General features: G+C 37.8%; 1 protein-coding gene across 6 annotated transcripts in view; it reads left to right on the top strand.

Annotated features, from left to right (window-relative positions):
• LOC149156945 (uncharacterized) overlaps positions 1 to 25372 on the top strand; it is a 413330-nt gene that overhangs the window by 82972 nt on the left and 304986 nt on the right. For all 6 annotated transcript variants that reach the window (XM_089438885.1, XM_089438886.1, XM_089438882.1 and 3 more), the window contains one exon: positions 7346 to 7395. In XM_089438885.1, the coding sequence (XP_089295011.1) occupies positions 7346 to 7395 (50 nt within the window). The remainder of the gene's footprint in view (positions 1 to 7345; positions 7396 to 25372) is intronic.

Below are 25372 nucleotides of genomic sequence, written 5' to 3'. Positions count from 1 at the left end.
GTCCTTTAACCTTCAACGCTTTTGCCCTCAACTTGTCTTCTTCTATCTTGCATAGAAACCACAATTTGTCGACATTATAATACGATGCTATGCTGTTCACTTTTGGATCTGTTTGATTGCTCACCTTGCCCGATGCGGACAAGCTACTTCGTTCCTTACCATCCAGTTCGAGAATGAATCTAGTTCCAGCAGTGACACACCACGTATCAAGATGAGAACCTAATCACGTATCTTATCTTATCTTAAGAGAACCGTAATCACTCTTGCAGCCGTCTCTTGCAGCATCACCGTAAACATTGAGGGATTCGGGCGTCGATAGACCTAATTGCGTATATTGAACCGCTAGCTACTTCCGTGAAAGATGCACCGCTAAACAGTAGGCTTTCTATCTTTCGACCTTACTTCCTTGGATCTACCTCCATTAGATTGATCGGAGCCAGAGAACTCTTAACCAACACATTCATAGGCCTAGGCTTAGTCATAAGTCACAGCTGTGGGCTCACTTATTGGAATGAGCTTCCGTGGCGATTTTAGTTAAGATAAACAAAAGCTTTTTTGGATCTTCCAGATGGCGAAACACTGTTTGTGAGGTAACTTTCTTATCCCCATGGACATTTGTTACCTTTTTCATCAATTAGTGCATTTAGAACAATGATGATTATCTTCTTATCATCTCTCCCAGATCTCACAGTTGAGATCTTATGAAGACATCCCTTCATTCTTTGATACCTTCAATTTTGTGTAGATCAGATTTAGCGCACCTTCAGAGAATAGTGCTACGAGCTTATCATATACATCTCTTTGATGTCTCCAATATTGCTACATGATGGGACCTTTCATAAGAATCCCTTTCCATGTATTCAGAGGAGACCTTTTCATTGATGTGTTTGATGACTTCACTTTCTTTGAGGACTATGTCTATCCTTCTTTTTCCATGCAAGGAGTGTTGATGACCCAACCAACTTTGCAAACATGAAGTCATTTTACCAAATTTGATTAAAGAATGAAAGATACTTACTTGAAAAGTGAAGATGAAATCTTCAACTTGATCACTTTGATGATGGTTGAAGATGCATTAGTGCTCCCTTTTGGATGATCTTCTTCCAAATGAAAAGGCCTTTCTTCAATAAAGGAGATTGCTCCTTTTATGATGTCAACGCCTTTAGATCTAGCTTTCTTTGTTGATGGTGATTTTTGCTGCTTCCTCGGATGATCTTCTTCAAGGATAAGAAGAGGATCCTAGCTTCAATGAGAGGGAACTTGCTTTGTAGCTTTTGAAGATGATGGCAATGCCTTCTAGCCTTCTTTGTCTTCAAAATACTTCACCTTCTTTGGTAGTGAATGAGTGCAGATTAGAATTGCTTCCAGGGTTTCGACTTTCTTCAAGGTGGTGTGATATTCGTCTTTAAAGTCCTTCGAGCTACCTTGCTTTGTAGATAACTTGATGAGAGTCTTTGTGGTGACTGGTCGAGAGGATCCGAAACTTTTGCTGTTGTAGACTGCTTCTTCGATTTAGGGTTTTATTCTTCAAAGTAGATCTTGACCTTTTGCTTTGATAACCTTTGACTTGCTTAGATGCCTTTCTTGAAACTTGATCCGTGAGTGTCTCTTTGATTAGATGCCCTTCCTTTGACTTTAGCACCTTAGCTCTGATACCATGTTGAGAAATATGGGGCATTAGCATCAGGGGATTTCTCTTCGAGTAGTGACTGTTTGTGAATGCTTTTTACTTGTTTAGATTAGGATCTTCTTTATGTTAGATTATTAGTGTTCTTCATCAAACAGTAACCAATGCATGAACAAAATAGACAAGAGACACAGCATGTAGGCTATCAGCCAGGGCCAAAACCTCTCACTCTTTGAGAGGAAAACCCACACAAATTCTTCTTATAGAGATTCCAATTGACGAATACCAAGACCAAGACCCTTGACCTATAAGCCACTCCAAGACCAAGACACTAGTTCTCTGCTCTTTTCTTCTTCTTGATTCCTCTTCTTCTTCGACCTACTTAACACTGAGATCATCTCCTCAACGAGCTGTAGATGCACTAAAGATGGCACCGAGACATGTCAATGTAGTGTCACCAAAATGTGACCTCTGCAACAACACTGAAACACAGTGATACAACACTGAACAATAGCTCCAAAATTTCGTTGTCCCTTCATCACTCCTCGCTGACCTATCTGAACTGTTCTCCCTTCTCTGTGATCTGAATCTCAGAGGGATCCAAATTCCCTTGACTATGAGACATCACCGTACTGTAGCTTCCACAGAGATATCTTGCCACTGCCCATCCGAAAAACACAGATGTATTCAAACCTCATTCTGCCTCTGTCCATCCGAATTCAGAGATCCAAACTTTGATGACTGTAGCCTCATCCAAACTTCAGAGAGAGATATCCGAATCACTGTACTTGTAGCTAGCCCTTAGACCTTTTCGTTGTTCCATCATCATTTTTACTCGCTACTCCTTCCATCCGAATTAGTCTTTGTTCTAGAGATCTGAACTGTATATTATTATTACCCATCCGAATTCAGAGGATGATCCGAATTTCTGAACTGAAGAAATGCGAAGTACCTTGATGCCTATATATAGTGGTTGCCCATCATAAATAAGCCAACTTGAGTGTATGAAGGGATGTGTCTCTATATTGTGAGCCGACATGAGATCCTTATTCATTTTAAGGCCGACATGAAGAGTGGAACTAGTGCTTGTCATTGGAGGGCTTCTAGACACCTTTATTGACTCATATACATGCTCAAGAAGAGATCTTCATACATGACATTAATTCTATGACTCTAATGATAAATCCTAAGGCTCTCAATGGGAGCCATCTAAAATAAAATCACTTGCTCATGAAACCCATGAAGCAAGGCTTACAATAATAATTTTATTTTCTTCATTACATCATTTACAAAAGTCACAATTACATGTCATTATGAAGACTGAACCTAGTTACACTTTTCAACATTTTCCTTGTTTCCTTGACCCTTTTTTTTTCCAGAGAACTGTAATTTTTGTTAATAGATAATAAAAATTACATTTTGTAGATACACTACTATGTTTATGAATATTGTTGATCCATCAAGCATAATATTAGCATAAATATATCAGACCCAGGTCATATACTAACTGCTGTCTTTAAAATAAAAAAATATCATGTAGCTCAACAAACATGAGTGCATACAATGTCCAGAAAATTATACATAAATTGTTCTAATCAGAGATCATGATGAGCAAGAGTGCAGAAAATATAAAGAGCAAAAAGGATAAAACAGAATATACAGTTGATCTCAGATCATTGTGATCGTATCAAAAACACTGTTTGTGTATATGAGAAAGAAACTGGCTAAGTGAAGATGTAGACGAAGTGCCCCCATGAAACTCAGAGATCAGCCAACAATCCTGAGCCAGATTAAGAGCTTCATTGGAAAGGTTGTCAGCACATTGATTTAGTTCCTTGTATATATGCTGACAAGAAAAATATGAGAACATATTTTTTAACCACAGGACATCATCCAGAATAGGAGATAATTTTTTTTTGCAAGATTGAGTGCCCGTCAACCAGTTGACCACAAGCTTGGGATCTCCATAAATTTGTAAATGAGATGCACCTTGTTCTATGGCAAACGCAAGAAGGTACCGACAAGCATGAAGTTCAGCATAATTATTTGATCCAACACCCAAACCCACAGATACATGAAAATAGATGTCAGAAGAGAGATGAAGAATAAAACTGCCCCCACTATTCCCACCCGAATCAGTGGAAGCACCGTCAAAATATGCCCTCGGTTTAGACCTGTCAGGATGATTTGCAACAATTTGACTCACCCTACGTGTGTCTTTCTCTTGTGGATAGTGACTGAGGATTGCCATTGTTTCAGCAACAATAATATTAGGAGAAGAGACCTGAGTTAGAGATGTAATGCCAGAGAATACTAACCAAAAGATGCACTTTCCAGTTTTCAATGAGATGCAAAAATGGAAATGCAAGAGAGGGTTAGCAAATGGGTAAGATATTCAAGGATCTTTTTCGCCACTTAGAGATCAGCCCAAAACAAGATGCAAAATGCTAGAAGAACATTCCAATAATGCTTTATAAAATGAGTTCTTATGTTTCCAATGACCTTTCCTTTCCACTATAACAAGTATGTCAAACCTTAAAGAGCATACCTCGGATCTCAGAAATCATATACTAGACCTCGTAAAATTCTTGGAAAGTCACTACTAGAAGAACATATGAACTTATTAGTGTCTTATGGTTAATGTGCAATATTCTTAGGCTTATGTGATTGTATTTTAGAGTCCCTTTAAGATAGTTATTGAGCTCTTATGCCACTGTTACAAACTACTTCAGACCTGATAATTAAAGATAACAAGAAAGAGAAAGGATGAGAAACAGACCTAGTTGGGTGACTAGATGGACTTCCAAATATGCACTAGGACTTTTCCAAACATCTGTAACACAAATGTTAGTGTGCAAATTCTCAAAATCTTATAGATCAATGCTAAAATAATATGATGAATCACTTCAAACACTTACCACAAACCACTTTAGGCCGGCAAACACATCAAGTTAGCATGAAAACCCTCTACAAACCAATTATAAACTAGAAAAAGCCTGCGTTGAGGAAAAATAGGTCTAATTTAGGGTTCTGAGTGCAAGAAAGGGCTGCGGCCTAGCATTAGAAGCCCTTTTAAGCATACGGTTAAGGGAAAATAACCCTATTAGGGCTGCGGCTAGGAGGATTAGCCCTCTAGAGGGTGTGGCCAGGCCCTAGAGGCCGTGAAAGCCTTGTGGCCTAGCCCTTTAGGGCTTCTTACCTCTGTGGCACCCCTACAAGACAAAATTTTAGTTTTTGACCTTAAAATCTCTGAAAAATAACTTCAACAAACCCTCCAAGGGTTGCAACCTCCTCCTTTTGGCTAGACTTTGGTCTTTGGGCACCTGGGTCTGATAGATCAGCTCTCAAAAGTTTCAGATCATGCCTCCTAACCAGATTACACTTGTTCCTTGAGGAAGACAACCCCTCCTTAGGACTAGCAGCCCTCAAACCGTAGCTGTCTAGACTAGGAAAGGATATGGAGCCTCAGAATTTGAATTCTCCTTACAATCTTTGAGATGCAACACCTACAAAAATGAATAATAGAAGAGCCAATACCCAATATATGTACAAAAATTTAAAATAAAACCCCAAAACCCCGCAACTATATACAAAATAAGAAAAGGGTTGATATTTAAATTACAAGGGTTAGAATAATTTACAAATTTTTTTTACAAATTATTTACTATAATCTACAAATGGAAATTAGCTATATTTAGCAAATAAAACATTATTAGCCCAAGTAGATTTGAAAATAATTGATAGAAGTAATTTTTATTTTAATGTACTAGCCAAAATCCTGCACCATAAATCGTTAGATAAGCTCAGAGTCCAAACAAGATGTGGTCACCTTGAAGTCCATGTACTTGGGTTGTGCCCAAGGGCTGAATATCCGAAGATCTCTACAGAAAAGATAGACTATTAGTTCCAAAGGGGTTCGATTTACACAAATAGACTGGAGATCTAGAGATACCTGCTAGATCCACCAGCTTCAATGTGTTTACTCTAGCCCAATACCTAAAACAAAGTACCTGTGCTAATATATAATCCAATGATTGGATATGGAACAATAATCTTCAACAATAAACACAATTAGAGCATAAAAATTATTCAACACATACCATGAATCATCAACAGAGACACCTTGAATTGAAACCCCAAAGAATTTATTAAAAAATGTTCCAGCAGAGCTTAACTCTGTACATCAAATGATTTTCTGACGAGTACATTATACAATGAGGAGCTCAATAGCTTCCTTATATAGATAATGAGAGGATCAAACCCCTCCAAGTGGAAAATAACGACTAGTTTGACTTGATCCCGGAGAATAATGGCTAGTTGCTGCTTGATCCATGCCAAAATTAAATCCTGTCCCTTGATCTGGAAAAAAATCGAATTTGTTGATGAAGGCCTTGATCCCAGTCAAAAACATATTTTTTCCAACCTTTTTTCCTTGAAAAATGATCCTTGACTCAACCATCATGGTCCAAAGGTTTAATTTTTCTTGAAAATTTGACTTTTCCTTTGATGGAGGACCTCATAAAATTAATTTCTTCTGGACCCACGAATTTTTGAGGGACTTTTGATAATTTTCCACTTGGAGAGAATTTAATTTCTCTCAAATTAATTTTTGACACAATTTAATTAATTTCCTGGCTAATTATTTTCTTTAATTTTTTCAAAAAATAATTAATTAAAAAACTTAAGAGGGGATTAAATTATTTTTTCACCCTCAAAAAATATTTTTGGCAATGGTGTTTAGTTATGAGTAACCATTCACCAAAAAATATTTGTACATCAAAATTTTACAATATCCAACCCTTATAAGGGGACATTTACAATAGACACAGACCCCTTTAAGACTCAACCAAATTCTGCGACTCAAGACACATGGTCTAGTATGATAAAAATACATCGACTCAATAACACTAGGACACACCTAAGACTTTGTCATTTGTTCTGCCCTAGCTTTGGGTATATCTGGGAGAAAAACTCTGCCAATTATCTGTGTTTATAAACACAGATAATTTGGGGAGGTTAAAAAACTCCGTAGAGTGAAAACCTTTTGAGAAGAATCATAGGCTTACCTAGGTCTTGTTACATGGTGTAATAGTCATACTAGAATTATTTTTAAATACAATAGCAGAATTTGGGATTACAATGATAAAACTAAAGCTGAATGATGACAATGATCTTGAAAAATTATCCACTGTTTTGACTCTGCTTCTTGGAACTGTTGACACAAGTGTGGTCAACAATACCTATTGAATGCTGGGAATCCAAAGACATATGTTTCTTTAAGTGCTTTTAAATATTTATTTCTGCCCTCCCAGTCACAATTTTGGGGTAGAATTAATGCCTAGTGACATAATCGGAAAGCAAGAATAAATGAAAAAGGATAGGGAAACAATGCCCGTAATTGGCATGGAAAACACTCAATAGTACATATGAGATTGCTACAAATTTTGTTGTTTTAGTGAAGGAACGAACCGTATGATTCAATTCATGACTAGAGCATTTGACAAAAGATCAAAAACATTTGGACTTGTTTGCATGACATACAATCTTTTATGAACAATGTTCTTCATTTTGATAGTTGCAATTTCTTCTTGTTTTTTCTTTCTACCATTGAAAAATTATAATGGTAGTAAGAATTTTTCTTAGCATATGAAATGTTAAGTTATTATATGAACTCTGGAGAGCTCAAGTTCATAGTTGTTTTGGTGCTTTTTTCAACAGGAGTTTTTGGAGAGCAATGATGGTGATCCAGAGCTAATTGTTTTTATACCGTAAGCCACTAATTTGTATTAGCCAATGTTTTGATGCTGAATTAAAATGTTAAAATGATTCTGTTGGCAATAATTTCACCCAATATATATTTTCCTATGTTTATGTTGAATTTTATACATAGATTGCTTTGAGGCAAAAGTAAGTTTTTGCAGTTCCATAGAAATCTGTATTTTCTATTATATAGTGTAATATTTAATACAATCATATGAGTACCAGTAATACCTCAAGCACTTATCTTCCATTATTTCCATTCCTTGTTTCTTTGACAATATGACCAAGATCTCTAGAATTTGTGTTATTTTATTTTTCTATTCACACAAGTGTGCCAATAAAATGTTGTCTATATTATAGGGGCCCAAGAATAACTGTCTGGTACACATAATATAAGATTCTCAAACAATATTTTGGGCATTTTTATTTTGAAAAATGCATCATTGATCACCTCATCGAACAAAGAGAGTCACAACACTCTAACAACAGGTTTAGAAGGAAAATCCTGTACTAAATATGCAAGAAATGCTAGCATATGAGTTTGTGCCCCCACAAGAAGGGGGTTGATATGTAACATGTTTACTGAAAAAACTGAAGTAGACTTTAGCAAGCAAAGCCAAATTTCTGCTAAAAAGTTCCATTTCATCTAGACTAAGAGCATATAGTTACTTATGAAAAGTACCTACTACCCTGAGAACAGTGTTTCCATAGAAAAGCCAATAGTGGGCCACTGAACTATGTGCCATGAGGATTTGTGGCTGTCCCTAATCAATCATGTATCTCTAACGAGTGAACTTTTCCATGAAATTGAAGATGGAAAAAATGTTAATTTCAATTTGAAACCATGTTCAAAAAGTCATTGCAAACAAGCATCTACAAAAGACATGCTCAATTGTTTAATCCTTGCCATAAGGTGTGTATGCCATAGTTATAACACCAACTTTATAAGGCTTGGCGTTGATGGCAAAACCTTGGTGAAGCAACAATCACGCCATACATTGTGCTTGAAAGAAAAGTGGGATTTCCAAATAGATTGACATGTCCTTAACGATGTTCATTTGGATCCGTTACCACTCACTTTTTATTCAAGCATGAGAGAACATTAGAGATATGGTTGTGTTTATCACAGTTGTAGAAGGGTTTCCCACTAATCCACCTTCATAAATGATTGGATCTGTGAAGTTGCATTTTAAGAGTACATTTTTTAGGAATCATTCTATAGGTATCCTTATAAAGGCATCTGTTTGAGTGGATTAACATTTGAGTTTGGTTGAGATCCCACGTAATTTACCATTGATGATGCTCTTGATTCCACAAATCCCTCTAATAGAACAATCCTTTGTTGGCCAATCTTTCCCCACAAACACATTCGAGAGGCAAAGTTGACCTCAGGAAAATTGAAATGTTCAAGTAGGTTGGTTAAAGCGACATCTTATATAGAGTTATCTTGGATGGAGTCTCAACAATCTCTTGGTTAACTATTTAGAACTGTCCATTCGAGCATCCCCTTGCTTCAAGAATTGTGTCAAATACACCCCTTTTAACTTCATTGATATCACGACATTCTCATCCTTTTTTTCATTTTTCGTTGTGGTAAACACCTTTTAATTACTATCTTTGGGGTGTATAATTTCTTTGTCTACTTAAATTAATTGTTTTAAATATCAGTTTGTTTGACACTGAACAAATTCTTTTACTAGTATTTCTATGAGTCATGCACATAACTCAACATACATTTCTCTCAAAAAAGATATATAAGTTTGGATGCTAGGTCTCACGAAATTCAACTTCCCATTATTTTCCTAAAATTAAAATATCGAGCCTTCAACACCTTTGCCCATTTTTTTAGAAAGATAAATATCTAGAAACTACTCTTCTGTCTAATAATGCTCTGTTTGTCACATTAGATTATATGGGTTCATTGTAATATCTCATGTTCCCTAGCCTGTCACCCTTTCATGCTATGATGTTGACGAAACTACCGTACTCTAATAATGATTTGGGTGCCACATTAGATTATATGGGTTCATATGTAATATTTCACCTCGAGGAAATCTTCACAAGGTGCAAGTATATTAATTTCTTCTTTGTCGTGATGTTATGATGTGTGTCGACGTATGATGTCTTGGATTACTTTGGCGTCTTCGTGTTTTGCCTCTATGCCTTTGTAGTTGGCAACCTCTACCATGTTTTTCCTTTCTCATATTTCTTGATAGTTAATTCACATGGGTATGCCTCAAGTTATGCTGGCTTGAAACTAGTGTTATTAGAATTGGATTGGAGCCAGTGGAACTGGTCGATCTTGTTTAGAAATCCAATAGGGTGACAATTAATTGATTTCTCTTATTATGACATTATCTTGTGTTGTTTCGTTATTATTTTCTTCTTTCAATTTATCATATTCTTATCATCAAGACTAATGCCAAACAATAGAAAGAAGAGGACACGAGATGTAGGCACACAACCAGGGAAAAACCCCTACGTAAGGGAAAACCCAATCAAGAATTCTTCCTTCACTAGATTCAAAACAAAACTGAGATGACCAAGACTCTCATAACCTAGACCAAAGATTACTTCCATCCATCAAGTCAACCTTGTCATGTCATACTTCAGTTCCGTGGTAGTCCAATCATACTTCGTTCTTGAAGTAGCCTGTGTAATAACCATCTTCATGGTTCGGTCTTGAGATTCTAGTCATACTTCGATTTGAGGCAACCTTCTTTATACTTCTATCTGTGGTATTCCACATGTGCTTTGACCCTGTAGTGGCATCATTCATATGATAACATAATATGCTTTGATCTTGTAATAGTGGCATACATATTATAACACAGTCCTTCAACCAACACTGTCCTCGGTCATGTAATACTAGTCCAGTGCTTCGGTCCTGTAATGATAGCTTAGACTTTGGTTCTGTGGTAGGCTAGAATTTCGGCCATGTGGTGGCAGCCCAGACTTTGGTCCTGTGGTAGCTTGATTATCTCGGCTTGTAATCATATATTCCTTCTATCTGAATTGCCTTCCTTTGTGATCACCGAACTCATTACTGAGATGCTCTGAACTTGTCTCTCTTCTCTGCTTGATGAACTAATCCTACACTCATATATATAGTTGTTTCCCATTGTAAATGAGCCGACATGAGTTTATTTAGTGAAGCCGACTTGTTGACTATTAATTTGGAGGTCGACTACAAGGAGACTTAATGGAGGAAGATTCTTACATAAAATAGACTTTGACTTTGACTTACAAATCCGAAAACCCTACAATGGAGGCTTGACCCATGACAAACGACCCAAGCATGAAACCCATGCTTCAACAAGTCAAATTAATTAATAATATTTTTTTTTGCTTTCTTTTGATAAATATATTTCATTTTGACTCAGGTATAATTATGAAGACCAAACCTAGTTACTCCCTCTTAACTAGGAAGGTATTCATACTTACATATATCTATAGAGGTACATGGAAGATCTCAAAAGACATGATCTACGAAGAATTTAGGCACACTCAGTGTCACAGACTAGATTCCTGACCAGGGCAATTTATCCGGGTGGGAGTAAGATGGACTAAAGCTTTCAGCCAATCTAGGTACCATTAGGTTTACTTGCTAACCATCAACCCAGGGATCTAGGTGCGTATCCAAGGTCAGAGCTCCATGAAAAATGCCACCCTCCCTCTTAGGGATCTAGATATGCCGGCCAAATGTCCTCCTTGGCATTATACACACTCAATGCCTCAACACATCAAATCTCTCTAACCTCAAGCATGCTTTTTAAAAAACCTTGAGAGATTTACCTGAACAGTCGCAACCCCTTAATCAGTAACAACGTTTCAAGTACTCATGAGTAAATACAAACCTTCGGGGTATTCCGACTTCTTGATGTTGCATCACAATTCATCATAGTAGGACTTCGAGGCTTCCCAAACAAATCTTTGACAAATCATTTGGCTTCCTTTCCTACTTCACATGCGGAAACCAAAACCTGCTTTCCTTCTTTCAACAACACCTCAATATGCATTCTCCAATTTCTTCTACAAGGTATCCATCATGACTATAATATGCCCTCCATCTCAACTTGGGAGATATACTCTTTTCTTTATCTAGGCTCCCTCTTAACTTAGGGAGATCAACTTCTTTTCTATGACATCGAAGAATCTTTCATGGCTTCCATCCTTCTTGATCATCATCATTTATACAACTTTCTTTATCATGCTATATCAACTTTTCTTATGAATATCTTCACCATCTTGAAGATTATGTACCTGCACAACTTAGATAGCAAGTACAACCAAATACATATAGAAGCATGAAGTTAACTATATCATAATCATACACTAATGGAAGCATTAGACTTTAGACAATAATAACCTAAACTTAGTTAGGTTCACAAACAACAAGAGACACATACTTTATACTTCAACTACTTGCATGGGTTAGGTTATAACCCCTAAATCAAATTAGTAACTCAATTAAGATATCAGTCTTATTATATCTAGGGCCTCAATATTTCTTCCAGAGATTGACATGCTTTACTATAATATATTGCGAACCCTGTGTTAGGATATTCTGACACATAGGAAATAGTTAAGTATAACTTGGTCTAGTGTAGAGTTAGGTGAAGTGTGCTTCTTTACTATGTACTTTTGTAACTTACAATCCGATGGTCACGATATGTTCTAGACATGAAGTGATCCGACGGTTCATTCTCTCCTCGGTATTATTGACACTTGATCTGTGGCTTAACACCCGATTGGTCCATGATCTCTATTTAAAGAGCACAGAGGGTCCTTTGTAGGTTAACCGTTCATGAGAGAAGCTTATGTAAATTTTCATTCTTTTATTAATAAATTGCTTGAAGTGGCCGTGTTGGCTCAAACCATGGACTGTTTCCCTCTTTGAGGGTTTAACCATGTTAACAATACTGGTGTATTGATCTGTGATTTGTTTGTGAGTGGTGTCCTTTGGTGTTCTGTCTGAGGAACTTACCCTGTAAATTCCTACATGGTATCAGAGCTATATGAGGGTCGCATCAGTTGATGATCCAAATCTGAAGCCGGTAGAACTGCATCCGACTGTCGTTTTCTAGATCTACTGTCACTTACTGCTTTCGGGCCCAGAGGACTGCTCTATTGTGTTAGGAGCATCTGTTCCAGTGAGGAACCCCTTTCGCTTGACGCGAAAAGGTTTCCGGTAGCCCTAGCTACGTTATTTTTAAGATCTGGAGGTATACATTGTTTATTTGCAGTTTTTAGTTATTTTCTCTTTGTTTATTTCGATTTATTTAGCTCTTTGTTTTTTTATTACTGGATCTATACCTTTCATTTCTACGTATGCTCTTTGCCCCGCGAATTTGTGCGATCTGGGCAAATTAGAAACAGAAAGGAAGGTTTTTTCTCATGCGTATGCTTTTTTCCGCCACGCCTTAGTATGATCTCGGAAAATTAGAAACATTGAGGAAAATATTTAGTTTCCGGCTAAAGCTAACTTCAAGCCGTAAGGTTTTTTTTTTGTATGTCTGTGTTGGGTTTTGTGTTTTTTGTTTTGTAGGCAAAAAAAAGAGCTTTCTCAAGTAAGCACGCGGCCCAAAGCTTCAGTGACTAAAAAAAACCCCCTTCCTCTTTTCCAAAAATTACCGACCTTTTAATCTAGCGCACTTCGTCCAAAGCTACTTTATGAGAGTAGAGGTCTTGAGTTCAAGTCTTTCTTTTTGTTGAACTAATTAGATTAAGTTTGGAAAGGGGGCGGATTTTTTTAAAATATAACATTATCATTCATTTCCGCACATTCCCGCACTTCGTCGGCATCTTCAACAACTTTTCTTCAAAAAGCCATAACTTCTTCATCCGGAAGCTGTTTTAACTTTTCAGAGCCGTTTTTTGTGAATTAGCCTACTTTTTCGATATCTTTCCATTGGAACACTTAGTTTCAGCGTCTATAGCTTCAATCTCTGTTAAAATGGAAAGTCCATGCCAAGTTATTCTTGACAACACCAATTACTTCCAATGGTGGTCCTACATTGTGGATTTACTTAGAAGTAAAGGTCTTTACAGAATAGCCAGGACAAGAAACCAAACCGAAAGATGAAGATAATGCAGCGAAATGGGAAAATAGGCAAAATCAAGCACGTGGGTTGATAGGGATGTCTATTTCTCTAGACCTTAGATTGCATATCACAAAACTTGATACTCCTAATGAAGCAATGAAACAGATCACTAAAGTTTTTGGAATAAAAAATGAACTTAGAGCCCATCAACTCGAAAATGAGTTGCTTACATTGGACCCTAATAATTTTTCTTCCATTGAAGATATTTTGTCCAAGTTGAAGACCCTTAGACTTCTCTTGGAAAGTGTTAAGGTTAAGAAAGAAGATGGTAACCTGATTTATTCCATTCTTACTAAGTTGGGACCAGCCTACTCTGTGTTTGTTTCCATCTTCCATTCTACAAAAGAAGCCTTCATTTCTCAAGGCCAAGACTACAAGTCCCCTTCATTTGATGCCTTTTGTGGTTCTTTAATAAGAGATCAAGAAAAACTCTTACATCTTGGTCTTCTTAATCTTGGAAACTCTTCTAAGAAAGCCTTAGCCACTCAGTAGCAACCAAATTCAAAGAATCCTAAGAAGCCGTATCCTAAAAAGAATGGTCCTAAACCAAACAAGGGTCCTAAGAAATTTCAGTCTCAAAATGAAAAATCATTTCAACAAAATGATAAGGCAAATAAAAACAATGGGAAGAAGACTGATTGACATTGCCACTTTTGTAATCGAGATGGCCACTTAGAATCCAAATGCTTTAAAAAGATGGAAGCCTTGGAAGCAACAATGAAGAAGCATAACATCAATTTGGAGCACTCTTCAACTTCAACTTCATCTTCAGGAATAAGACTTTCTGCATTTGGTTGTCAAGCATCTCGGTCTGGCTATGCACTAAATGTATCTTCTTCTTCTCATTCTCATGAGTGGCTCATTGATTCTAGATCTTCTTATCACATGGCCAAAAACAAAGCCATGTTTTCTTTTTTAAATGATTGTAACACCAAAAATATATATGTTGGTGATGATAGATCTCTTAGTGTTGTAGGGACTGGAACTGTTCATATAGACAATGGTCAATTTAATGATGTATTATGTGTTCCAAACTTATCTTGCAACCTTCTATCTGTATATCAGATAACTCATTCAGGTGAAGGTAAAGTCGTTGAATTTTCACCTCACGATGTTGTAATTAAGGACCTAAGAGATCCTAGACAGATTTTAGCTACTGGCATTGCTGATGATTTTACAAGGTTGTATAAGTTTAACAACTTTGGGTCATCAAATCTTCCCTCGGTATTTGTTGCTCATAACGATGAAGTGAGCAACCTTTGGCATGAGCGATTTGGTCACTTAAACTATCGCCCCCTTCAGAATCTATGTAAAGAAAATATGGTGACAGGTCTTCCAATAGTATCTTGCAGAGATGGTGTTTGTTCTGGATGTGTACTCGGAAAACATCATCGTGATAGTTTTGAAAAACGTGCCTCTTGGCACGCCTTAGCCCCTTTACATCTTGTGCATAGTGATTTATGTGGTCCACTTCCAATTGTTTCATTCTCTGGCTACAAGTATTTCTTAACTTTCATTGATGATTTCTCTAGACGCACTTGGGTATGCTTCTTAAAACTCAAGAGTGAAGTATTTAACATGTTCTTGGCCTTTAAGGCCTTTGTTGAAAAACAATCTGGACATCAAATTCTTAAGCTAAGATCTGATAATGGCGGAGAATATGTTAACAACAAATTCATCAACTTTTGCACTGAGAATGGAATTCAAATACAACATACTGTTCCATATTCTCCACAACAAAATGGTGTAGCTGAAAGGAAGAATCGCACCTTAAAGGAAATGGCTAATTGTATGCTTCAACGTATAAAGGACTTAGTCTTAATTTTTGGGTAGAAGCAATTAACTATGCAAATTACATAATAAATCGCACTCCTACTAAGGTTTTAAAGAATATCACTCCAGAAGAAGCATGAAGCTCAATTAAACCAGAGGTAAGTCACTTTCGTGTTTTTGGAAGTGAAGCATGGGCCCATATTCCAGATGAGAAACATAAAGCTTTAGAACCTAAGAGTGAAAAATGTATTTTTGTTTGATATTCTGAAGATGTCAAAGGATACAGAGTTATTTCACTTAAGTCCAAAAATCTCATCATTAGAAGAGATGTAAATTTTGCTGAAAATATATCGACCTACGAGGCTAGTTCGGCGAATGTGCCACCTCTCTCTATCCCTTCTAGTTCTGAAAATATTTCTTCTTTAGATGATGACAGCGAGGATGACAATCCTCCCCCACCTTCTCAGGATCCTCCTTCAGCTCCTCAGCTTCCAAAATGGGTCTGTGCTACTCGAGATGCAACAGGTTCTCTTGCCGGTGATCCTACAGATCAGCGTCGCACATGTTCTCAGTTCGATAGAGCCTCTTCTTTACTGGCTCAAGCTTCAACGAATTATGATCCTGACACCTTTGCAGAAGCTTCAGGCCATCCAGATTGGGACGCAGCTATGAATGAAGAATATCGTTCATTATTGGCAAATGATACATGGGATCTTGTTCCTCTTCCAAAGGGGCGAAAACTTATTAGATGCAAATGGGTTTACAGAACCAATTATGGCCCAAATGGAAAAGTTGATAAACATAAAGCTTGTCTTGTTGCTAAGGGTTTTTCACAAGTTGAAGGCATTGACTACACTGAAACCTTCTCCTTTGTTGCCAAAATGAACTCTATCCGCCTTGTTCTTTTCCTTGCGACCTCTTTCAAATGGGAAGTCCATCAGATGGATGTTAAATCTGCCTTCTTGCATGGAGACTTGCATGAATAAATCTATATGGAACAACCTATTGGCTTTATACAAACAGACTCCAGCCTTGTATGTCTGCTTAAGAAATCCCTTTATGGTCGCAAGCAAGCTCCTCGAGCTTGGTATGCCAAAATGGATAGCTTTATTTTAGAAACTGGCTTTTCTAGGTGTCATTTTGACAATACTGTCTACACCAAGAAAGCGGGCAAGTCTCTTATCATTCTTGTTCTTTATGTTGATGATCTTATCCTTACTGGTAGTGATCCCAACCTTATAAACCATGTGAAGTCCAGCCTTAAAAAGAAGTTTGAAATGACAGACTTAGGACACTTGCATTATTTTCTTGGTCTTCAAGTTTTGCAATCCAAGGAAGGTATTTCCCTTTCCCAGTCCAAGTATGCCTGTGATCTTCTACGCCATTTTCACATGGAAGATAGTAAGCCAACCCCTTCTCCCTTTCAGTTTGGAGCCAAACTTTTAGTCACTTGTACTTCCCCTGAAGTTGATGCTACCTTATACCATCGACTTGTAGGAAAGCTTTTGTGTCTAACCGATACTCGTCCTGACCTTTCCTTTGCTGTTGGCCTTATTGCTCGGTTTATGCAAAACCCGCATGAAAGTCATTGGAAAGCAGCTAAATGAATACTTTGTTATGTTCGAGGTACAGTTTAGTTTGGGATTCATTACAGTGCAGAAGCATCTGCTCTATTGGTTGTTTTCATTGATTCCGATTGCGTTGGTGACCTTGATTATCGGAAGTCTACTGCAGGTTATGTTCACTCTTGGTTCAGGACCTATTAGATGGGCTTGCAAGAAACAAAGTGCCATTGCTCTTTCTTCAACAAATGTAGAATATCGTGGTGCCGTAGAAGCTAGTAAGGAGGCCCTGTGGCTTCGTCAGATCCTGTCAGAGTTTGGCTTTTAGCAGCATCATCCGACTACACTCTGGTGTGATAATCAAAGTGCCATTCAACTATGCAAAGATCTAGTGCAACATCAGCGCAACAAACACATTGAACTGCACATGCACTTCATCAGAAAGCTCATTCATGACCATGTCCTTGAAGTGCAATATTGTTCAACAGATGATCAAGTTGCAGACATCTTTATATAGGCTCTCACAGAGGCGAAGTTTACTAAACTTCGATTTATGGTTGGAGTTCAGGAAGTTGTCACTAAGGGGGGATAGGCTCTAGTGCCTCCTTCCTTCTCCTATTGTGTCATATTTGTACATCCTTCAATCCTATCCCAAGTTGTTCTTAAGGGGGGATGTTAGGATATTCCGACACATAGGAAATAGTTAAGTATAACTTGGTCTAGTGTAGAGTTAGGTAAAGTGTGTTTCTTTACTATGTACTTTTGTAACTTACAATCTGATGGTCACGATATTTTCTAGACATGAAGTGATCCGATGGTTCATTCTCTCCTCGGTATTACCTACACTTGATCCGTGGCTTAACACCTGATTGGTCCATTATCTATATTTAAAGAGCAGGGAGGGTCATTTGTAGGTTAACCGTTCATGAGAGAAGCTTATGTAAATTTTCATTCTTTTATTAATAAATTCCCTGAAGTGGCCGCGTTGGCTCAAGCCATGGTCTGTTTCCCTCTTTGAGGGTTTTAACCACGTCAACAATACTAGTGTATTGATCTGTGATTTGTTTGTGAGCGGTGTCCTTTGGTGTTCTGTCTGAGGAACTTACCCTGTAAATTCCTACACCCTAGAAGCAATTTAAACAAGTATAGTTCTACAATGCATCCAACAACTTTAGAATTCATATATTAGACTTCTTGTAGGATTTAATGCAAACCCTAGATTCCCTACATGAGATATTTAGCTTCAACAAACAAAACCAATCACAACATGGCCAATTTCTACTAGGGTTTTGTTGTAAACCTTAGATTCATAGTCAAGGCTAAATAATATCATCCTAGAATATCAAACTTTGACTAGGGCTTAGTTACAAACCCTAGGACTTATGACCATCAACAATTAGGTCAACACATATACATATCTAGGATTTCATTATCATGCACAAACATATCATAAGAACATATATCCAAGGCACATGTATCAATACATTAAAGTTAGACACATAACAAAGTTGATCAGATGGACAAACATGTACCATGGTCAGTGGGTCCGCTATGTCCAGGATCGAACAATGCTAGGGTGGACCCCACCCGAAGGGGGTCACACCCCTCGGCCTTTTGATTGATCTGACCCCAAGAGCTTTCGGGTTTCAACCCTGTGACCTCCCGTTGGCGAGGCCCTGACTTGACTGATTGAGCTAACACTTGGGGCTTTTAGGGATTTGATTTATCAAGTCATCATTCTTAATATATTCCTACACTATTTCTTGACAAGCACAAAATATGCAAATTCAATAGCGTGATAATTATCTAAAAATTTTCATTATCTTTTGAGTTACAAATTCTAGATATCATTTATTCTTGTTCAAGAAATTTATTTCTAACTATTCTTACATACCTTTGTCTTGATATTCTATTGAGCTTGTTGCTTGTTCTTGCAATCTGCATACACATGTTAGATGACTAAAAGAAAAAAATAAAGAGCAGTACCAATACTTGATGAATATTTTGAATTGGTCCTGAGATGTCTTTTCATTGACTGTAATTGAATGAAATTCCTATATGTTGATTGATGTAGATTGCTTCCCTTTTGAGATAGGCTTTGCTAAATGTTTGAATCTTCTTTTACTTCCTTAAACTAAGATTATGTTCTACTGATTTGGACTTCTTAAAAGTCTTGGCTGCAATGTCACTGTAAGGTTTGACCTTAGTAAATATATATCGTTTTTCCTTCACAGAAATTTATTTTGACTCCCTCATTCATAATGATGGCTGTAACTTTAGGTCTTTGAATGTTCTCAGTGAATTTGAATATTGTTCCCTTCCTTAAGAATGCCTTTTGTTGGAAATCTGAAGTATTGGATTCAATCTCCCTATAATCATTTGCACAAAACTCAAACTTCGTACCATCTTAGGTGACACCAAGAATTTGGATGGTAAAATGTCATGAACATATCTCACTTTAGATTAGCTTTGAATGGCTCTTTGACTTGGAACTCAGATGTCTCTTATTAGTGTGAAAATTTCTAACCCGAAATTCTACTGCAGTAGCTGATTTATTTTACCTACTTATTCTTCACAATAAGTTATTTACGAAATCCCTTTAGCGAACATTAAAATAAATTCTACTGTAGTTATCACATAATTACACAGAGTAATAACAATGATATACATGCACAAGAACCAATCACATCAACATAGTTGTTTTTGGACAATTGTCCCCAGAAAAACCCAATGTGGGAAAATCGGTGTAGTAGATGAGGGTTTTATTAATCTTCAGTAACAATCGCTTTACAAGGAATGATTTTACAGAGAAAATGAGAGAAAACACCTGAGACTTTCCCTGGAAACATTCTGACACCTTGGAGATCCTTCTCCTACTTCTGTGTCACGCTACGTGGTTCTGCATCCCTCTGTGTTAGCGTGCGTGAGGGTTGCGTCTCCCTTGGACTGCGTCTCCCTCTGTGTTGTCTCTCAATGCCCCTGCGTCACCTCTTCCTTAGTCACTGACTGCTGATGATGCCCTCTTCTTCCTCCACCTTGCAACTCTCCCTCTGAAATCGATCTCCTTCTCTTTGAGAATCGATTTTCCTTGGGACACTGAGTATCTGTTGGTGTGTCTCCAAATGATCCTCAAGTCTTCTCTTATACTTTTTTTGTTGATGAATCAACGACCGAGATCAAGTCTCTAATCAATGACTAAGATTAAAACAGACTTGATCCTTGTCTCTTAGAAGCTTCTCACCCTTATCTTTATTAATACCCATTAATATTTTTATTTTCCTAAGTTTAGACTTAGGAACCCATTAAAAATATTAATTATTTTAATAACTCCTCATCCGGGTGGAATTTCTCCAAACGATTTCTGGGTCTTGGAGATCTCATGTGCCTTAGTCTCTCCACCAAATTTCAAGGCTAGAGCACATCCGATGTTACCCAAAATCCAATTAGTCCTTGTGTATTGTACTCCTTTTGATAGTAATATATCTTTAGTCTTTTTCTGTACCTAAGAACTTGAATTATTGTTGAAATAGTTTCAGACCCTATCGTTTGAGCACAAAACTTTGCTTCCCTTATCAAAGGACTCAGTTTTGAATAGGTTGTACTCTTGACTTTTTGGAATTCCAGAATGGTGTTACTGAAGCTTTCTTTTAAATGCATTTGATCCTTTAGTTCAGGCTTATGGCCTAGTTACAGGGATATGTCCATAATTGACTTACTTCAAATCATTCCTCCTGTGTACTTCATGATAAGGCTTGAGACTCTATTTCATGAATGATCTTCTAGCTGCCTCAATTTACTTGTCCTTGGCTTTGATACCATGTTGAGAAATCCAATAGGGTGACAATTAATTGATTTCTCTTATTATGACATTATCTTGTGATGTTTCATTATTATTGTCTTATTTCAATTTATCATTTTCTTATCATCAAGACTAATGCCAAACAATAGACAGAGGAGGACAAGAGATGTAGGCACGCAACCAGGGAAAAACCCCTACATAGGGGAAAACCCAGTCAAGAATTATTCCTTCAGTAGATTCAAAACAAAACTGAGATGACCAAGACTCTCATAACCTAGACCAAAGACTACTTCCATCCATTAAGTCAACCTTGTCATGTCATACTTCAGTTCTGTGGTAGTCCAATCATACTTTGTTCCTGTAGCAGCCTATGTAATAGCCTTCTTTGTGCTTTGGTCCTGAGATTCTAGTCATACTTCGATCTGAGGCAACCTTCTTTATATTTCGATTTGTGGTATTCCAGATGTGCTTCGACCCTGTGGTGGCATCATTCATATGATAATATAATATGCTTTGATCTTGTAATGGTGGCATACATAATAAAACACAGTCCTTTAGCAAACAAAGTCCTTGGTCCTGTAATGATAGACCAAAATTTCGGTCCTGTAATGATAGCTCAGAATTTCGGTCACGTGGTGGCAGCGCAAAATTTCGGTCCTGTGGTGGCAACCCAGACTTCAGTCCTGTGGTAGCTTGATTATCTCGGCTTGTAGTCATATATTCCTTCTATCCGAATTGCCTTCCTCCGTGATCATCGAACTCATTACTGAGATGCTCCGAACTTGTCTCTCCTCTGCTTGATGAGCGAAGCCTACACTCATATATATAGTTGTTTCCTACTGTAAATCAACTGACTTGAGTTTATTTAGTGAAGTCGACTTGTCGACTGTTAATTTTGAGGCCGATTGCAAGGAGACTTGATGGAGGACTAGGGTTGGACCTATAATTAGAGTCAAAAGACATGATCTATGTTGATCAGATGGACAAGTCAAATTAATTAATAATAATATTTCTTTTGCTTTCTTTTGATAAATATATTTCATTTTGACTCAGGTGTAATTATGAAGACCGAACCTAGTTACATTCTTCAACAGATCCAACCTTTTTTGAGGCAAAACTTGTCTAATTGGTTGTCCTGAATTAGAAAAGGTTGGTTCTTGTATGAAACTGGTTGGTTCGGTGTTGATCTAGCCTTTTTTTCATCGAATTGGCTGGTTTTGTGCTGAACTAGCCTTTTTTCATCGAACTGGCCGGTTTTGTACAAAGTGAGTAAGGACCCTCAAAATGCAAATTAAAAAATATATATGATTTATGAGTGGGACAACATAATATTCAACCCTAGGGCCCTACTAATGCTATGTATTTAATGGTAATGTTCAATTCTTAAATTAAAAGGATGAAAATGAAAGATAAATGAGATGTTCTCTTTTATCTTTTTGTTTGTTTGTTTGTCTAGTTTTCTGAGTTGATAGCTATAGGCTTGGCCTTTGGCTTGAGAAACTGCGACCTAGGGGCATCTAAGTTGTTAAAATCACTTGGGGATTGCACTTGGCCTCGCCCATACCAACCTTTAAGATGATTGGATTTTTGCCCACAAAGTTTCGAACCCGGTGACCTTCACATCACGGAGTGACTTTGCAGTACACCCCATAGAGTGGCTTAGCAGTGCACCCCATCACTGTCTATTCTACCGTCTACGTCCTCAGGCGATATTCTCCTTTATCTTTCATTTTCATTGTTTTATTTAATTTTTTAACATTATCATTAATTGTTTTAGGATGTTTGAGAGTGGTTTCAGCCTCATTGGATTTCATATGGAGAAAGTAAGATTTTAGATTGATCCAAAAATGGGTACTGGATAAACCTCTAATTCTAAAAAACTTCATGTAAGAGGTGAAAGGTGCCAAATGGCACACATCCTTTGTAAATCAAAGGAAAATGAAAGTCGCAGGCTGCTCTCAGAAATAGCCTCATTGCAAGGATCCCTCCATTTTGAATCCAACGCAACTTAAATCGGCGAAAACAGACTTCAGATGGGAAAGCTATTACAAAATGAAGCTGCCATTTTTCAAAGGAAAAAGAGGCAAAATCCCTTGCTAAATGGGTCTAAAAACCCTCTAAGTCTTCCAAATCTCCCTAAAGGGATAGACCACCGAAAAAGGAGAAGTTATGGAGAAGGCAGATACACTATCGGGCCTTAAAAACTTGAAGAAAACCTTAAGAACAAGGCAATCGGAGGCTTGAACAGTGGTTGCATAGGGACCGTCGGATTTGGCCGATCAACGGTCTAGATCTGATCGGCATATCGCATTGGTGGGTCGGAGCAGAGGCATGGCACGATGGACCAGGGCGATGCGATGGAGTGATCATCGAAACCGGCAGATTGGCATCGGTGATACCAAAGGGGAAGCCAAAGGGTCATTGCGACTAGTGATGCGATATGGCCAGACCCGATAGGGTTCCAGAATGCAAATACATAAAATTTGAAATCCACCATAAGGCATTTTTTAATGTATTTTGAATTTTCAACATTTCAACGTGTTTTCCAAATACAAAGGGAGACTATGGAACAGGCCAATTGCGATTGCGATATGCGATTCCCAAGCGGACCTAATGGCGTTATAAAGCACATTTATGGGAATTTGAAGTCCGAAATGAACAGTGTTTTGTGAATTTTCCCGTCTGTTTGCAGCGTTTTCCTGTGTAGCAGAAAACAACTGTTTCAAAGGAATTTTAAGCGCCGATTGCCCTGTCCGTTACCAAATAGGTGGCATCCATCCCAGGAAGCGTTTAGCAATGACTGCTAACGCTCAGGGGAGGAAAATGAAGGGACAGCGGCTTGAAGACAGAGAGCTCGAGAGGGGAGATAAACAGGCAGCGCGATTTGGCTTAAAAGCTACTGAACGACAGAGAACAGGTGTTGCTGAGTTAATGTTGGTGGTCGAGTTGGTTGCTGCTGGGTTGTGCATGGTTGCTATTATTGATCCTTGAGGGGTCGCTACTGAGCAGAAGTCAGAGAGGAAGCTGAAACCAAAGGGACAGCGCAGAAGCCAAGGGAGTCACTTGGAGTGCAAGTGAAAAACCCAAAGAGAGCTGTAAACAGCCAGAGGGCAGAACGAAGCCAGGGTAGGAGAGCCAAAGAGCCAAGAGTCCGAGCCAAAGAGCCAAGAGTCGGAGCCAAGAGCTAGAACTAGAGCCAAAGAGCCAGAGTCAGAGCCAAGAGCCAGAACCAGGGCCAAAGAGCTAGAGTTAGAGCCAAGAGCCAAAAATGAGAGCCAACAAGCCAGAGCCAAGAGCCAAGAGCCAAAAGCTAGAGCTTCAAGAGCCAAGGGACAAAAAGGTGTCTGAACCCACTGTTTATGTGTAGAACAACAGGAGTTGAGTCAAAGACTTGTAAAAGACTTACACCATAATCCCAGAGAGCCAAGTCAAATTGACAAGAGCTCATGGAGATGTAGCCCAAGAGTTGTGGGTGAACTCCAAATTAATTTGTTGTCTTATGTGTCTGTTGTTACTGCTGCTTTATTTACTGTTGTATGCATTAATATATCAGTTTAAGCACATTCACATATCAGCACCAACAACAGATTTTAAAGTAAATAATCAGCTGAAACAAATACAAGCATACACCCATATTTTCAAGCATTTCTTATTTCCGCATTGGTTAATCAATAAGACTTGGGAAAATTCAAGCTTTGGAAGTGGGAGAGGTTCTTGTAAGCTAGACAAGAAACCTAAGAGCCCCATTTTCTTCAACAGATTCAACCTTTTTTGAGGCAAAACGTGTCTAACTGGTTGTCCTGAATTAGAAAAGGTTGGTTCTTGTATGAAACTGGTTGGTTCGGTGTCGATCTAGCCTTTTTTTCATCGAATTGACTGGTTTTGTGCCGAACTAGCCTTTTTTCATCGAACTGGCCGGTTTTGTACAAAGTGAGTAAGGACCCTCAAAATGCAAATTAAAAAATATATATGATTTATGAGTGGGACAACATAATATTCAACCCGAGGGCCCTACTAATGCTATGTATTTAATGGTAATGTTCAATTCTTAAATTAAAAGGATGAAAATGAAAGATAAATGAGATGTTCTCTTTTATCTTTTTGTTTGTTTGTTTGTCTAGTTGTTTGAGTTGATAGCTACAGGCTTGGACTTTGGCTTGAGAAACTGCGACCTAGGGGCATCTAAGTTGTCAAAATCACTTGGGGATTGCACTTGGCCTGGGCCATACCAACCTTTAAGATGATTGGATTTTTACCCACAAAGTTTCGAACCCGGTGACATTCACATCACGGAGTGACTTTGTAGTACACCCCATAGAGTGACTTTGCAGTGCACCCCATCACCGTCTATTCTACGCCCTCAGGCAATATTCTCCTTTATCTTTCATTTTCATTGTTTTTTTTAACGTTATCATTAATTGTTTTAGGATGTTTGAGAGTGGTTTCAGCCTCATTGGATTTCATATGGAGAAAGTAAGATTTTAGATCCAATTCAAAATCTAGTAGACTTAACACTTTTCAGGATTTCTAGATTGGGGGATTGCAACGTTTCTATTGGAGTATGTCATGTATGAGGGTATGGACTTGACATTTAGTCAAGAGTAGCAACCCCTTTATGTCTATCAATGTTGGTGGCATTGATTGTTGAGCTCCACTACCATGACCCTAAGTCAAAAAATGTATCCATAACTAAAACAAATTTTTGATTTGACATGTTAAGGTTTTTTTTTATTTATTATTTTTATTT

The sequence above is a fragment of the Pinus tabuliformis genome, chromosome 9, assembly GCF_031772625.1.
Source record: "Pinus tabuliformis cultivar Carrire ecotype Pingquan chromosome 9, CPIR1, whole genome shotgun sequence".
In the NCBI taxonomy this organism is placed as follows: domain Eukaryota; kingdom Viridiplantae; phylum Streptophyta; class Pinopsida; order Pinales; family Pinaceae; genus Pinus; species Pinus tabuliformis.
This window is presented reverse-complemented; position numbering and strand designations above follow the sequence as displayed.